We start from the raw sequence: 13,924 nt of genomic DNA on the forward strand, positions 1-13,924 counted from the left end.
TGGTCCAGCTCACCCCAAACCATCTGTATTGGGTTCAGGTCCGGTGACTATGGAGGTCAGGTCTCCACTTTTTGTTAAGTCCATAACTCCACATGTGTTCATTCATAGTTTTGATGCCTTCAGTGAAAATCTACCAACGTAAATGGTCCTGAAAATAAAGAAAACACGATGAATGAGAAGTTGTGTCCAGACTTTTGGCCTTTACTGTACTTGTTCAATTTAAAACAATATAAACCTTCTGCAAAGGTAATTAAATACTGGACGGGCTGCATGCAGGAGTGGTTTGTAATTTTATAGCCATTTCGTACAAGCAAGTTCAACACAAGTCGGCTCACAATATTTTAATGTGTTTCTTCTCAGCAGCATCCTACTACATTAAAAGTAAAATAAATGATCAGAATCTGACGTCTGGAGCATGAAGCTGGCAGCTCGGAACATCTGCATCATGTTGTCCCATTCAGGATTGCATTATTTCACCTAATCTGCATGTTAATTTGCATGTGGTTACGATTTATTACACAGTTGTAAGTAGCTGAAAGACAGCGTGGGACGATTACGGGGCTTTTGGCGGAGTGACGTGATTTATACACGAATATCCATTCAGTTTCTATTTTGATTTATTGACGATGTCGGTCACGCTCTTTACAGTCTTGGACGCCGTTTGAACTGTGACCTCCGAGAACGTTTTTGATTCCTTCGCTGCCTCGGCGCCCGTCACCCCTCCTTTTATCGCTCCGGCCACGGAACACAGCGCCGCGAACCATCCTCCGTCTGGAACCAGCACCAAGCCCACCGCGAGGCCCAGGAAGGCCCCCACCAGCATCCCCGTCGTCACGCCGACCACTTTCACCAAGTACCTGGACACGTGGTCCATGGCTTCTTCTGCGACTTCGTCGTCAGAGGCCATCGCGCCTTTCTCCTTCCTTATTTTCTCCGCCTCTTCCTGCTTGACCTTCTCCACGGCCTCCAGCATCTCGTTGGTGTAGCAGCCACTTTCGTCCACCACCTTCTCAACGGTGCTCAGGAGCTTCTCCACCTGAACGCTGTTGCTCCTGTACTCGTGCTGCGACTCGTTCCAGTCCATGTTATCTACCACGTGGACGCGTCCTCCACACTTCTGCACCAGCTTCTGCAGCCCATCGCTGTCCTCCACAAACCGCTGGATGGTCGGGACGCGCTCGTCGATGGCGTCGTCTCCGTAGGTGAACAGGATCAGCGCGTGCCTGAAGGCGTCCTCCCCGATCGACTCGGAGATCCTGCTGACCACGTCCATCTCCTGCTCCGTATATCTACCAGCCCTGAGCACGATCACGAAGGCGTGAGGTCCAGGAGAACACGCCGCGATGCATCTCGCTACCTCCGGCACCAGTTCTTCGTCTGACAGGCGGGTGTCGAAGAACCCGGGCGTGTTGATGACCGTGACTTTCCTCCCACGGGTTGTGTTTCTCCGAATGACACATCCGTGAGTGGAAGACTCGGGTGAGCTGTTCACCTCGAAGAACGTTCCTCCTAAAATGGTGTTCCCCGCGCTGCTCCTTCCGTCCCCGGTCTTCCCGAGCAGGACGAGTCTCAGCTCCGTGAGGTCTGCAGGAAGGAAAGCGGCGTCAACAGGAATCGATCTGAACTACCGTTCTCCGGCCTTTTACATTTGAGAGGCGTGTTCATCTATCTAACCTCAGTATGGACGTGGTCTACAAATCCATCGTTATCCTCTCATCATCACATGATCAACGTCCGCTCTTTACTGACACCAATTATTGAACTTTTGTCGTCCATCGTTCCTGGTTTTTACGTCATTATTGTTTATAATAAATCCCTTTTCATTCTGAGATGTCCTGCATCTGCGCTCCATGCCCCTTCGCAGCCGACGTCGTGACACAAACATTTAAAAATCACAAATATTCGGGGTTTTTACGTTTTCAGTGAAATCTATTCTGTTCTAATCTCATTATTGATGTTAATTAGTCATGTAATTAAAAACTGGTCACCCTTATCATCTGGTGTTGTTAATAACTGATCTCATTAACGTCTGGTGTTATTCATAATTGGTGGCATTCATTTAAAGGTCTTATTAACGTCTGGTGTTGTTAATAACTGATCTCATTAATATCTGGTGTCATTTATAATTGCTTGCATTATTATTAAAGTGTCATTAATAACTGAGGTCATTAATAACTGTTTTCATTAACGTCTGGTGTTATTCATAATTGGTGGCATTCATTTAAAGGTCTTATTAACGTCTGGTTTTGTTAATAACTGATCTCATTAATATCTGGTGTCATTTATAATTGCTTGCATTATTATTAAAGTGTCATTAATATCTGAGGTCATTAATAACTGTTTTCATTAACGTCTGGTGTTATTCATAATTGGTGGCATTCATTTAAAGGTCTAATTAATAACTGGTGTTGTTTATAAATGATCTCATTGATATCTGGTGTCATTCATAATTGTTGGCATTATTATTAAAGTCTAATTAATAACTGAGGTCATTAATAACTGATCTCATTAACGTCTGCTGTTGTTAATAACTGATCTCATTAATATCTGGTGTCATTTATAATTGTTGGCATTATTATTAAAGTGTCATTAATATCTGAGGTCATTAATAACTGATCTAATAACGTGTGGTGTAGTTAATAACTGATTAAATGTATACATGGTGTTGTTAATAGCTGACCTCATTAACGTCTGGTGTCGTTAATAGCTGATCTCATTAATATCTGGTGTCATTCATAATTGTTGGTATTCATTTAAAGGTGTATATTAATAACAGTGGTGGGCGGGTCCTCGGCTAGGCCCCGCCCCGCCCCGCCCCGCCCCGCATGGTTCTACATGGGATGCTGAAGGAAGCGGAGATGCTCTCATCATCCACCCAGAAATACCGCACTTTTACCCACCAGGCATCGCGTCGCGCCGCAGCTGGACGTGGGAGGCGGAGACGTGATGACGTAACAAGACGAGGACGAAGGAGGCGACAGCAGCAGCAGCAGCAGCAGCGTCATACGAGCGAATAAACCTTCATAACCGATATAGCCACGTTCCGGATCTGGAGATGCGGCGGTCGGCGGATTTCCCAGCAGTCCGTTCGGTCGGGAGTGGGACGTAGCCCCGCCCCTTCCAAAGTGACCCCACGCACACGCGCAGTGACAGAGTATTAATTCTTAAAGGTGTATTTTTACCCCGTGAAACCCCGGTTTCCATGAGGAGTGTGAACAGACCCGTAACTCTGTTCAGGCTTTTAATGAAATACGAGGCCACCGCTGGATGAGCGGACCACATCTGTATGTCTGCCGCTTTTAAACACGAAGAGGTTTACAGCGGAATGAATGGAATTACATCAATTTATATCATAAAACACATCATTTATTAATTAAACTGAACCCATGTGGGGGACAAGAGTCGTCCCTGATTTATACCCACCGTCATGAAGAAGACTCGGACCAACATGGGCCTCGCTGGCTTCTCTCTGTCTAGAAATCAGACCTCGTGTCTGGTCCATGTGGGCGTGTTACCTGGGAAGGGGCGGAGCTACTGTGGTATTAGAATGGGGGTGAAATGGGCCACGTGTCTCGGAAAAGGTGGGCGTGTTACCTGGGAAGGGGCGGAGCTACTGTGGTATTAGAATGGGGCTGATATGGACCACCAGTCTGGAACAAGTGGGCGTGTCTGTGAAGGTGAAGTGATTATCATTGTGAGACACTGCAGCACAGTGAAATGTGTCCTCTGCATTTAGCCCATCACCCTTGGTGAGCAGTGGGCGGCCATGACAGGCACCCGGGGAGCAGCGTGTGGGGACGGCACCTCAGTGGCACCTTGGTGGATCGGGATTCGAACGGAAACCTTCTGATTACGGGGCCGCTTCCTTAACCGCTAGGCCACCGCTGCCCCCTGCGAAACTCTTCGGGTATCGAGTTTAAAAGGTTGGAGTGAAATTCAACAACATTTATTTCTTATATAGCCCATAATCACATACAGTATGTCTCAATGGACTTTCACAGGCCCTACAGTTGACACCCCCCACACTTGACCCTTCTGCACACAAGGAAAAACTCCACAGAAAAAAAACTCTAGGAGAGAAAAAAAAGGTGGGAAGAAACGTTGGGAAGGAGTGATAGAGAGAGGGACCCCCTTCCAGGGAAGAGTGAGCCTGCAAGTCCTACACTTGTAGAGGTGGAGATGTCCTATGTGTAGTATAGGGCATCTGTCCATGTTTGGAGGTTGTGGACAGTGCAGAGTAGTATAACATATGCAAAAAAAAACTACATGCAAAATGAGACTGGGCTGTCTTGAAAATATAAGGGACGTGTGTGACGTTCTTGACGTTCGTTTTAATATTTTGAAGGTGAAGTGCTGCCCTCTTCAGGATTAAAACGGCATTATGCGCCCATGTATGCAAAGTGCTGCGATTAATCTGGAGGCCTTAATGTAATTGTACTGATATGGTGCGAGATCGCTGAGCATAAACAAGCTTACATGAATGTGCACAGGCCCGAAACTGGAATAAAACCTGGATGAGAATGAACTTTACACCTCTGTGAAGCTATTGCCTGAACGACTGACGTCAAATGTAGTTTTGTTAAGTAGTTCTGTACTTAACAAAAAAAGGTGAAATAAGTGAAAACATGTTTTATATTCTAGTTTCTTTGCTCTGATTACTGCTTTGCACACTCTTGACATTCTCTCGATGAGCTTCAAGAGGTCGTCACCTGAAATGCTTCTCCAACAGTCTTGAAGGAGTTCCCAGAGGTGTTTAGCACTTGTTGGTCCAGCTCACCCCAAACCATCTGGATTGGGTTCAGGTCCGGTGACTGTGGAGGTCAGGTCTCCACTTTTTGTTAAGTACAGAACACCACGTGTGTTCATTCATAGTTTTGATGCCTTCAGTGAAAATCTACCAACGTAAATGGTCACGAAAATAAAGAAAACACGTTGAACGAGGAGGTGTGTGGAAGCATTCCACACACGCTGAGATTCATGCGCAATCGTCCTGTTATCTTTATTGTGCCAGAAACATTTACATTTACAGCATTTACCAGACGCCCTTATCCAGAGCGACTTACGATCAGTAGTTACAGGGACAGTCCCCCCCTGGAGACACTCAGGGTTAAGTGTCTTGCTCAGGGACTCAATGGTAGTAAGTGGGGTTTGAACTTGGGTCTCCTGGTTCATAGGTGAGTGTCTCACCCACTAGGCCACTACACACCCCACTACTACAGACGCCACTGTCCGGAACCATCTGCACCATCTTTAATTTTCCAAAGACAAAACCGAAACAAATCGAACTCTTTTCAACATTTTAATTCTGAATTAAATCCGATTGCTTTTAATTTTTTCAACTTATTGATGGAAGTAATATAAAATATTCCAAAATTTGCAGTAAAAATATACAATAAAAAAATAAAAACAGCATTCGAATTCAATAAATGTGTTTAATGAAAAGCAAAAGTCCCTCGTCAAAAACATTATTTCATTATTAAGCCAAGGATTTCTACAAGTATTTCTGCTTTTTTTTAATAAATTGAGTGTAAAAATCAGCAGCGGCTTCTATATGAATTTGAAGTATTAATATTCATGCGTTTTTTTATGTTTTGCTTCGATTTTATGGGCTCAAGCCGACTTAAGTTCCCCGGCGATGGAAGCTGCGAGCGAAGGGAATTTAGCTGTCAGGGACTGAAAAGTCCCGCCGTTGTCCCGCCAATCAGCGCCCCCGCTGGCCCGGCCGCGACGAAGCCCACGGCGGCGCCCAGGAGGGCCCCCAAGACCACGATCCCCGTCACTCTCAGCACCCTCATCAGGATCTTGGTGACGCGGCCGGTTGCCGTGGTCGTGGCCTCCTCGTCGGTGCCGCGCCCTTCTGTCTTTATGCGGCGTCCACGTACTCCAGCAGCTGGTTGGTGTGCCGGCGTCCCCCGTCCCCCGTCCCCCCGCATCCTCTCCGCGGTGCCGAGAAGCCGCTCGACTTGGTCGCTCGAGTCCCCCCAGTCCACGCTGTCCACCGCGTGGACGCGGTTTCCGCAGGCCTCCACCAGCCTCTTCAACCTTTCGTGGCGCTCCACGGACCGCTCGATGTCCTCCACGTCGCTCCCGTAGGTGAACAGGATCACCGCGCGGTGGAAGGCGTCAGGCCCGAACGTCTTGTTGATTTGGACGATGACGTCCTCCTCCTGCGTCGCGGAGCACGATCAGGACGGCGTGGACGCCCCCGGAGCACGGGGCGAGGCACCTGGCCATCTCCGGACTCAGGCCTTCAGCCGTCTGCTCGGTGTTGAAGAAGCCCGGCGTGTCCACGACCTCCACCGTCCTCCCGTTGACGGTCTTCCTGTGCACCTCGCAGCTCTGGGTGATGGAGTTCGGGGAGATCCCCACCTTGAAGACGTCTTCTCCCAGTATGGTGTTCCCGGCGCTGCTTTTCCCGGTCCCGGTCTTCCCGAGCAGCACGATCCGGAGATCCGACGTGATGGAACAGAGAGGCAGAAGTATGAGCGTTCTGCTGCAAAATATCCAGAAAAACCATTCCAATACGAACTTCCCAAAACATCAAAACAGAAAGAGGTGGTCTCCATTCCAAACCAATTCACCGACTCCAATACGCCAATGTATGTTTTACCTACAGTGCTAATATAATATAATATAATATAGTATGATAACACAGTCCACAACAGCAGATCTGCCTCCTGTTTTTCCTTTTGTTGTTTCCGCGGCGACACATCTGACCAATCAGCAGAGAGAACGTTCTCGCGACATTTGCAGCGACGTATTAATTGGTTTAATTGGTTGCTTGGATTGTTCCCTGCGTGAAAGGGAACCGCACCAAGAGAAAAATGATACGGCGTTCCAAACTGACCGACCCATTCGGGCCAAAGCGAACGGGCTGCGGTGCGAAAGCGGCCACAGAATCGTGACCGTAATCGTGGCGCCGATGCGCGGAAAGGTCACTGACAAATTCACCACCCACAGGCAGTGCAAAGAAAACGAATGAAATGGTGAGAACTTTATTTGCCCTCTCAACGCTGTAGAAGAATCCGTTACTGGAAATATCCGTATTTTGGGGAGATTTTAAGGAGGATGCTGACTGAATCTGCTCCTTACAATGAAGCTGCACGTGCGCATTATCCAGTAGAATTAAGAGCTCTTGTCCAAATTTCTTTTGAAATTGTTCTGGGCAGAATTGACTGGGTAGATGGACCGGGTCCTTTTCTCCACGATCGCATGATCTCCATGACCCCCCAAACCCAGTGTTGCGCGATATTGCGTCTACGCCTCGCAAGTCTGACTTCACATCTTCACCTGTCACGTGAATATTGAACGATAACTCACCAGACATGGCGTCGAGCAGAGTTCAATGCGGGGCGAGAAGGCCTTATTTATAGCGAGAAGGCTCGACGGGCCCCACCCCCAAGACCTACTCCCACCATCCACACAAGAGGAGGTGTCGTCCTCACAAACCCTTCAGAGAGACACCGCCATCACCAGAGCAACAAGACCCCCCCAGGCTTATCCACCGGGCACGTGTCTGTCTTGTCCTGTTTGAAATATCCAACTCATCCACTTACAGGCGTCCTACATGATGTTGTCCAGTCATGTCCCGTCCGACCTGTTCATTGTACAGAAAAGTTCTACTTTTCTACTATAGAGAAGCCTGTACAGTATTTAAGCTTTAGTTTTAGTTAATATAGTGTGTGTCTATAAATTCGGGATTTGATTGCGCACAGACGGACCGACACTGGTGCCGAGGCGGCCCGAAGGACCCGCGCCGCGCCCACCATCACGTTAACCGGGCCTTTGGACGTTTCGAATCCCTCACGGGGATTTTGTTCCAGCCTCACTGTAAATTACAGGTTGCTGTTTGGTGTGGAGTAAAGGAGACACCACGGAGACATCTTCTCGGTCTGTGGGTTTCGCATGTTTATGTAAGTGGCAGAATTCGTTGTCCTTCTACTTTCTACAGAATATTAAATTACAATACATAAATATGGGTGGTGGTGGTAGCCTAGTGGGGTAACACACTCGCCTATGAACCAGAAGACCCAGGTTCAAATCCCACTTACTACCATCGTGTCTCTGAGCAAGACACTTAACCCTGAGTGTCTCCGGGGGGGGGGGGGGGGGGACTGTCCCTGTAACTACTGACTGTAAGTCGCTCTGGATAAGGGCGTCTGGTATATGCTGTAAATGTAAAAATGTAAATATGAGTTCAGTGGGATCACTGCTACAGAAAATCTTATTCTCTCTCGAATCTACTGGAAATGATGTAAACATAAATAAAACTAACTTGTACAAAAAAAAGAATATAATAATATATAATATATATGAAAGAAATATATTATTTATTTATTGTTCTGTCCACATTTGTGATTCTGCACATACAAGGTTTAATGCTGAAAATGAGATGGTTCAAAAAGTCTTTTTCTATTCACCGAAAGCGTCCAAAAAGTGAGTTTTATATTATTTTATAGCACAAAAACTGGTACACAATTAACATATTGACATCTGAGTCCCTAGTGAGAACATTACTTTCAGTACACATCCTTGACAATTTCCCAGCCCTGCATACGAATAACTACGAATTAAAGCATCATACTCGTCCACTGGAAAAAAAGGCAAGAATTGAAGGAACGAAACATAATCTCATCAATCGTGCGTTAACAGTTCAGAAACATTTAAAAAAAATCAACATTTATGTATGCTGCACCCCTTCCCACACGTGTGTGCAATTTCGGAAAACGCCCATTCCTTGACATAAAACGCAATATTGATCTCAATTCACTTCGAATTCTATACATTAATTAGCTGGCTGCAATTATTCATTTTACATAAATGAGCGTAATGTAACATAATGTTAATTGACATAAAGACAGGCAACATTTTGAGGTTTATTACGTGAAGGAGAAGAATTCTATGAGCGCAGCCTCATAGGTTCAGTTTCTTTTTAATCTTCCCTACGAAGCCAGTGCCGCCCTTGAAAGTTCTAGTTGCAGCTTTATTTATGACTTCGGAGACAGTTTTCGACTCCTTCGCTGCCTCGGCTCCCGCCATCCCTCCTTTAATGGCCCCAGCAGCGAAGCACAGCGCCGCGAACCATCCTCCATCTACACCCATCGTCAAGCCCACCGCGAGGCCCAGGAAGGCCCCCACCAGCAGCCCCGTCGTCACGCCGACCACTCGGAGCAGACACTTGGACACGTGGTCCATGGCTTCTTCTGCGACTTCGTCGTCAGAGGCCATCGCGCCTTTCTCCTTCCTTATTTTCTCCGCCTCTTCCTGCTTGACCTTCTCCACGGCCTCCAGCATCTCGTTGGTGTAGCAGCGTCCTCCGTTCCACCTCACTATCATCTCAATGGTGCTCAGGAGCTTCTCCACCTGAACGCTGTTGCTCCTGTACTCGTGCTGCGACTCGTTCCAGTCCATGTTATCTACCACGTGGACGCGTCCTCCACACTTCTGCACCAGCTTCTGCAGCCCATCGCTGTCCTCCACAAACCGCTGGATGGTCGGGACGCGCTCGTCGATGGCGTCGTCTCCGTAGGTGAACAGGATCAGCGCGTGCCTGAAGGCGTCCTCCCCGAACGACTCGGAGATCCTGCTGACCACGTCCATCTCCTGCTCCGTATATCTTCCAGCCCTGAGCACGATCACGAAGGCGTGAGGTCCAGGAGAACACGCCGAGATGCATCTCGCTACCTCCGGCACCAGTTCTTCGTCTGACAGGTGGGTGTCGAAGAACCCGGGCGTGTCGATGACCGTGACTTTCCTCCCACGGGTTGTGTTTCTCCGAATGACACATCCGTGAGTGGAAGACTCGGGTGAGCTGTTCACCTCGAAGAACGTTCCTCCTAAAATGGTGTTCCCAGCACTGCTTCTTCCATCTCCAGTTTTCCCCAGCAGCACAATTCGGAATTCTGTAGGGCCTGAAGGACACAAGTAAAACACATGCATCAGCAGCCCAACATCTGTGGAGCTTCCGGGACCTACAGGGGCCGAAATGTACTGGATTCGTCCCATTTTGAAGCTAAATGTGTCCACGACTTAGCTGCTGCATCTATTATGCAAGCCTAAATGGCCAGACTATGGGTGGAGAGCAACATCTCTTTCTGCCAGAGAAGAACTGCTGGGCTCAGTGAAGGGCACCGCTGTTGCGTGAACCCACCCCAGGGGTGAAGCTGGGCCGTTCCGGGTGGTCTTGTGACACTTCCCCCGCACCATGGACTCATGTGACACAGGGGTGGGAGCAACGACATTATACAACATCCGCCCTACAGCAGAACATCTGCTCTGGATATTAAAGCCGCCTATAAAACTTCATACGTTTAATCAGAAGGTGCTAACTGGCGATGTGTAGTAGCCTTCAAACCCCACTTACTACTATCGTGTCCCTGAGCAAGACACTTAACCCTGAGTGTCTCCAGGGGGGACTGTCCCTGTAACTACTGACTGTAAGTCGCTCTGGACAAGGCCGTCTGGTAAATGCCATAAACGTAAAATGTAAAATGGCAGAAGTTTAGGACTGACTTCAACAGCAGAGGGCCCCGTTTCCATTTCGAAACACCCAGAAGTCGTACAGAATCATGCATGAAGATACTTACAACGTATGGACATGTACAACAGCTTTTTGAAGGAACCCCAAAGGTTCATTATCGTCTGCATTATCCTGGTAAGTAGTACGCGTCACATACTCACCGTTCATATTTTTGCCTCTTTGCGGAGCCTGGAGTCTTTCCGAAGGAAGGAGGGATGAAAAGGCCGGACAGACTCCGGCAGCAACGTGCAGCAGCGATGCAGGAAGCGTGCAGCAGGGCGGCGTCTCGGGTTACACCCCTCCCACCCAGCTCAGGCCCACGCACAAAACCAGGCGTCAGACACCGAGGGTTCGTAAACATCTGGAAATGGTCGCGGCGATTTTCCAAAAGGTCGAGGAGTGTCGAGCGTTAATATTTAAACTTCGTTCCAACTTAGTGCCAGATCTGCAGAGCCCGACCTTGTTTGTCCTGAGATAAGAACAAAAAAAAGAGCTGTGAACAGTCGCACAGTTTTAGAACTCCAGAACCCTCACAGTATAAGACATGTGCCAAGTTCGGCCTTATCAGGGCTCTTGGTTTTGTGACTCAAAATATATCTGCAATGTCCCACTGGTGGGACTAATAAAGGTTGATCTTATCTTATCTTATAGAAACCGAACGAGAATTGCTGGTGTCTTCCTCTTGTAAGGAAAGGAAAGTAAAGTAAAGTAAAGTAGGATTTGCAATTGTCTGAGTACAAGAAGGGGATTAGTTGCCAGGTAGCTGCGAAAGGTTCCTTTCAGGGGAGAAAAAAGGTGGGACAGCGACTCGTTTTCCCAGTAACCCACAGCCCAGCCGCAGAGCGCCACCCGACACACGTGTCCTCAGAACGACTGAGACGCTAAAGGAACCGGGCCGGCGAGTCTCAGGGGGCGGTAGTGGCCTAGTGGGTAACACACTCGTCTATGAACCAGAAGACCCAGGTTCAAACCCCACTTACTACCATTGTGTCCCTGAGCAAGACACTTAACCCTGAGTGTCTCCCGGGGGGGGACTGTCCCTGTAACTACTGATTGTAAGTCACTCTGGATAAGGGCGTGTCCCTGAGCAAGACACTTAACCCTGAGTGTCTCCAGGGTGGGACTGTCCCTGTAACTACTGATTGTAAGTCGCTCTGGATAAGGGCGTGTCCCTGAGCAAGACACTTAACCCTGAGTTGCTCCAGGGGGGGACTGTCCCTGTAACTACTGACTGTAAGTCGCTCTGGATAAGGGCGTCTGGTAAATGCCGCAAATGTAAATGTAAATGTCTCAGCTTGTAGCCGAAAGCAAACGCGGGGATCCTACAGCGGCCATAGACAATGATACGGCTGCCAATCAAAAAGCCGACATGTTTGAAGACTGATGACTGCCGCAGGCCTGTAAAGCGAACCTGAGAACAACCGTAACAACAGTTACGGAATTGATCTCTTCATCGATGGTAACTTGAAAGCACGTTGTAAGTCGCTCTGGATAAGGGCGTCTGCCAAATGCCGTAAATGTAAATGTAAATGTAAATGTAACAGTTACGCGCGAATGTCGCGAAACTAACGGCGACTTCATTTCAGCAATACCAAAAAACGTGCATTTTCCTGAAGAACAAAGCCCGACGCCCCGGGCCCATCGGGACTCATCAGAAGCGACATTAATGTGGACGCCTGCGAATGATTTCCTTACGCCTGCGGGTTGGCTTCCGTTCATTCCTTTTGTTATTCATTCCTGGCCTTTGGCCCTCGTGTCGTTGTTGTGACGCCAAGACTTTACCAAACAGCCGGTTAGAATTTAGCTGCCGCATTGCGAACCACCAAGGTTATTATAGTTAACGAAAACGAACGAAAAAACAAAATTCACTGAAACTGTTTTGTGTGTATACAAAACGAACTTAAACGAACTAATATTATAGCAAAAAACGTCTTTCGTCTTCGTAATTAAAATCTATTTACTTCATGCTGCTTGTTTAAAGCCAGGTGTTTGACCGGTATGGCAACACGTAGTCTGTGGTGTCACGTACTTGGGATTTCTTTGATTATGACAGTGTCAAGAATAAAAGTAAGTGCCTTGTCGTAGAAGCAGGTGATACAATATGTGGAAGACCTCTCATGAAGAAAAAAACCCACGAATCTGAAAGTCCGTTTGGAAGTCACCCACAAAAAAAAAAGCAGTAGCCAGGCCAGGTAACATGGGAAAGGAACGTGATACGACAGCACCCATAATGGACCAAATAGCTGCTGGCTAGTAATTACGCAGGAACACCACAAACGAGAAGAAGTGGTGAGATAAAAGACTGAGCTCCCTGGGACTCCTGGTTGCCATGCATGTTCGTTTTTATGTGCATGTGTGCCTTTAGTCTGTTGGCTATGTTCATTTTTCACTCGGCGCACTGTGGATCGAACCTCCGAAGCAGCATTGCACAAATATTGTACTAAGGGCTGTTATCTTGTGGGCTGTTGTATTTCAATTTGATGATGGGGGTCCACGTGTCCTCTGAATACGTGTTTCAAAACGTATCTTTGGTTGAGTTTTTGTTAAACGATACTAATTCTGGTGATTTTGATTCATGCACCTGACAAATATCCCAATTTACAAAAAAAAACCTAACTAATAAAAACTAAACTAAAACTAAGCAATTTCAAAATATCAAAACTAATAAAAACATTTCACGTTTGCCTTGTCCTGTGTTTCCTGATTGCTTCTTCTTGTAATTGTATCGTGGCTGCGCCCACGTCCTCGTTCGGTCGTTCGTATTGTACCTGTGGTACATGTGTGGTCCTCGTACCCGGTTTGCGTTATTAAATCCCCGCGTTGGCCGCCCTCCTTCATGTCTCATGAATTGTTGTAAATCTGTTGATGCCATCTCTAGAATCTGCAAATAGAAAGATTGGTAATAATAATAATAATTATACAGAACTGTTTTTATGGGAGTTTCTTTCAGACGCATACCTCCATCCGACCTTGTTCAGGCCTGTTTCTTTCCAAATCTTTCCTATTGTGCTTTTATTGGATTACGGAAAAAACTGCGCTACCATTACATTTTGCACCCAAGAATTATATCTGCACCACAGATAGGTGACATTTTCAGACCAATGTGTTTATTCATCAATATCCCAAATGTCCTATAATCTCATAAAATGTAATCATGTATTGTGTTCACATTTACATTTTTACATTTACAGCATTTACCAGACGCCCTTATCCAGAGCGACTTACAGTCAGTAGTTACAGGGACAGTCCCCCCCTGGAGACACTCAGGGTTCAGTGTCCTGCTCAAGGACACCATGGTGGTAAGTGGGGTTTGAACCTGGGTCTTCTGGTTCATAGGCGAGTGTGTTACCCGCTAGGTTACTACCACCCTCTCATTAACATCCCTCATGTGAAGCAGCTGGAGAA

The 13,924-nt window shown here is 47.2% G+C and overlaps 2 protein-coding genes across 2 annotated transcripts; both read right to left on the minus strand.

Moving 5' to 3' along the window:
* Nucleotides 1-607: 607 nt before the first annotated feature.
* On the minus strand, nucleotides 608-6,855 carry LOC114788031 (GTPase IMAP family member 8-like). The gene is made up of 5 exons (XM_028976184.1): nucleotides 6,848-6,855; nucleotides 6,232-6,493; nucleotides 5,688-6,167; nucleotides 3,424-3,493; nucleotides 608-1,584 (listed from the first exon to the last, which is right to left on the minus strand). Exons 1-5 carry the CDS (start codon nucleotides 6,853-6,855, stop codon nucleotides 608-610), a joined length of 1,797 nt encoding a protein of 598 aa, XP_028832017.1.
* Nucleotides 6,856-8,311: 1,456 nt separating this feature from the next.
* Nucleotides 8,312-11,187, minus strand: LOC114793832 (GTPase IMAP family member 7-like). Its single transcript, XM_028985964.1, has 2 exons — nucleotides 10,681-11,187; nucleotides 8,312-9,911 (listed from the first exon to the last, which is right to left on the minus strand). Exons 1-2 carry the CDS (start codon nucleotides 10,685-10,687, stop codon nucleotides 8,914-8,916), a joined length of 1,005 nt encoding a protein of 334 aa, XP_028841797.1. The 5' UTR covers nucleotides 10,688-11,187; the 3' UTR covers nucleotides 8,312-8,913.
* Nucleotides 11,188-13,924: the final 2,737 nt, after the last annotated feature.

The sequence above is a fragment of the Denticeps clupeoides genome, chromosome 1, assembly GCF_900700375.1.
Source record: "Denticeps clupeoides chromosome 1, fDenClu1.1, whole genome shotgun sequence".
NCBI lineage: Eukaryota > Metazoa > Chordata > Actinopteri > Clupeiformes > Denticipitidae > Denticeps > Denticeps clupeoides.

Excerpts from the sequence above, each read along its gene's own strand:
- LOC114788031 (XM_028976184.1), bottom strand. Across the intron at positions 6,168-6,231 it reads AAGGCCTGAGTCCGGAGATG|GAGGAGGACGTCATCGTCCA; the intron begins GCCAGGTGCCTC and ends TCCGCGACGCAG. Across the intron at positions 1,585-3,423 it reads TCCGAGTCTTCTTCATGACG|ACCTCACGGAGCTGAGACTC; the intron begins GTGGGTATAAAT and ends TCCTTCCTGCAG.